Here is a 2,591-nt window from a genome sequence, read left to right as displayed (position 1 = left end):
TAAATATATAATAAAAATAATAATAATAATTTTTATTAATTTTTATTAGGACCAAATCAACATAAACATGCTTCTATCATATATAGAATATATATTAAAATGTTATTATATATATATTAAATGTATAGATAACATGTGTGTAATAATAATAATTATTATATTTATGTAATAATAATTATAATTTTTATTTTATATATATTCAGAAGCTTGGAGATTTTTAAAGGTTTTGAAAGATCTATCTATCTATCTATCTATCTATCTATCATCCTGTCGTTCTGTCATCCATCCATCCATCCGTCCGTCATCCATCTATCTATCCATCCATCCATCCATCTATCATCCTGTCATCCATCCATCCATCTATCATCCATCCATCCATTCATCCATCCATCCATCCATCCATGCATCCATCCATCCATGCATCCTCTCACCTCTCAGTCTCTCCTGGATGACGCTGAGCATTTGGATGCTGTGCTCGTTGGACAGGAAGTGCTTCATTCTCAGGAAGGGTTCTCTTCCTCTGCTGGTCAGTTTGCTCCAGGGTTTGGGTCGGGCCAGTATATCGCTGACGGTTCCCTGAGAGAGACCGAGCACATAGTGACCGAACACCCGCTGGCCGATGTTCAGCCGCTGAAGAGTCTCTTTGACCTGCTGAGCTAATCGAGCCGTGTCAAACTCCTGCTCATCATCACCAGAGTCTGTCTCCTCTTTAATGAAGCTCTGGACACTCAGAGATGATGAAGATGATGCTGGTGACCCAGAGATGAAAGAGGAAGATTCATTCAGGGCTTCTTCTTTCCCAGTGGAGTGATGAAACTCTGGCGTTTCTTTCTGGATCACAGGATCTGTCAATGAGCAAAGGTATAACACATCAGAATATAACAGCATTGCTAACACATACTTTACAGTTTTTATAAAGCAAATTAAGTTTTTTTAGTTTTATTTTAATATTTATGTTTTTTATTATCTCTTTCTATGTGAATTAGACTGTAGTATAGATTTTTTTTTTTTTGGCCGGAATAGACTATGTTTAGTTTAAAGTTGTCACATTATACAGGCTTTCTCAAACTCGGGTTTGTGAGTTGCCGAAAATAAAAAAGTAAATAATGAAATATTTTATTTGAAGTAAATTTAAATGTGTACAAATGATTTTGAACTAAAAAAAATTCTAAATAAAATACAAAAAAATCTTATATGTATTATTTGAAAATTTAAAATTGGACTAATTTAAAAATAAAAAGTACTAAAAATAAAACTGTTTAATTTTAAAATATAAAAAATAATGTTTTATTTTAAATAAATTAGAAGAAAGAATTTTAAAATAAATTAAAAAATTAATTTGTAATTAAAATAAATAACTAACATAAAAACAAAAACACTAAAAAGCTGAAATATTTGATTTGAAATAAATTAATATTAGAATAAAAAAAATTTAAAAAAAACTACTAAAAATAAAACTTACTAAAAATGCTGACATTATATTTGAGAATTTTAAATTAAAATACATTTTTAAATGAAACAAATTAAGAAATCTCTTACTAAAAATAACCTCTAATTCAAATAAATAATTTACAAATAAAAGAAAATCAAAATAAAACGTCTAAATATTTAAGTTGAAATGAAAATAAACCATTTAAAAATCAAAATTGAACACTTACTAATAAAGCGGAAATATTTTATTTATTTACCCGCATGCCATGTGACCATTAACTGATATCAGAGAACCGTGAACATGTGAATGTGTTATTAAATTATTGATATATTAACTTCAAATCTCGGAGTTTGGCTGACAAAAACATTTGTGAAGTGGATGAAACCCTCACCGTTATCAACAGAGACATCTGACGGAGGAGAAAACACCTGAGAGAGAATAAAACACACGAGTTAAATAACTAATGTGAGTTTAAGACAATCATTCTTCACCAGTAGGTGGCGCTGCCAGCAAACGCCCCCGAACATAGTATATAAGAAAAAAAGTGAAAAGTGTTGCCTTGTCCAAATACCCACACTTGCGGTCTTTGCACTTGACCACTTGAACACTTATATGACGTATTTCCTGTATTTGGCCCAAGTGTTCAAGTGAGCACGAAGACCACCAGTGGGTCGAACTTTTCATTACCTGATGGGACACACTTGTAGTGTGGTAAAAATGCAAGTGTTTACATAGCTTTATTTTCATTTTAATTTGAAATACTTTGCATTTTAAAACAACTTCTAAATGTCTGTTCAGTAGTCCCTATAACATGACCATTTTAATTTGTGGTGCTTCTAATTAAGTGATAAAAAGCAGTTGCAAATGTTGTACAAAATAAATATCACCACTACTCATCGTTGCACCAATAAAACGTAAAAACACTTTTTTTTAATCCCAAATTATATGTAATATCTAATTATTATATTAATATTTAACTTGCATTGGAAAGGTTTCCGCGACCTCTCGCGAGATCTCGGGCAAAAGGTCTCACGATTTATTTCCAGAACATGATGCATGATGGGATACAATAAGCCTCGAATACCGCTCCGGAGTGTGGATTTAGTGTGTGTTAAGGGCACTGCGCTCTGGTGTTTTTAAGACCTGGGACAGTCTTGCG

General features: G+C 31.8%; 1 protein-coding gene across 1 annotated transcript in view; it reads right to left on the bottom strand.

The window, feature by feature from the left end:
• Window positions 1-2,591, bottom strand: part of cux2a (cut-like homeobox 2a) — an 18,880-nt gene that overhangs the window by 13,808 nt on the left and 2,481 nt on the right. The window contains exons 6-7 of the mRNA XM_016556189.1: window positions 1,824-1,860; window positions 432-845 (exon numbers count right to left, since the gene is read on the bottom strand). Of these exons, the coding sequence (XP_016411675.1) occupies window positions 432-845; window positions 1,824-1,860 (451 nt within the window). The remainder of the gene's footprint in view (window positions 1-431; window positions 846-1,823; window positions 1,861-2,591) is intronic.

Source organism: Sinocyclocheilus rhinocerous, unplaced genomic scaffold, assembly GCF_001515625.1.
Source record: "Sinocyclocheilus rhinocerous isolate Xijiao unplaced genomic scaffold, SAMN03320098_v1.1 scaffold737, whole genome shotgun sequence".
NCBI lineage: Eukaryota > Metazoa > Chordata > Actinopteri > Cypriniformes > Cyprinidae > Sinocyclocheilus > Sinocyclocheilus rhinocerous.
This window is presented reverse-complemented; position numbering and strand designations above follow the sequence as displayed.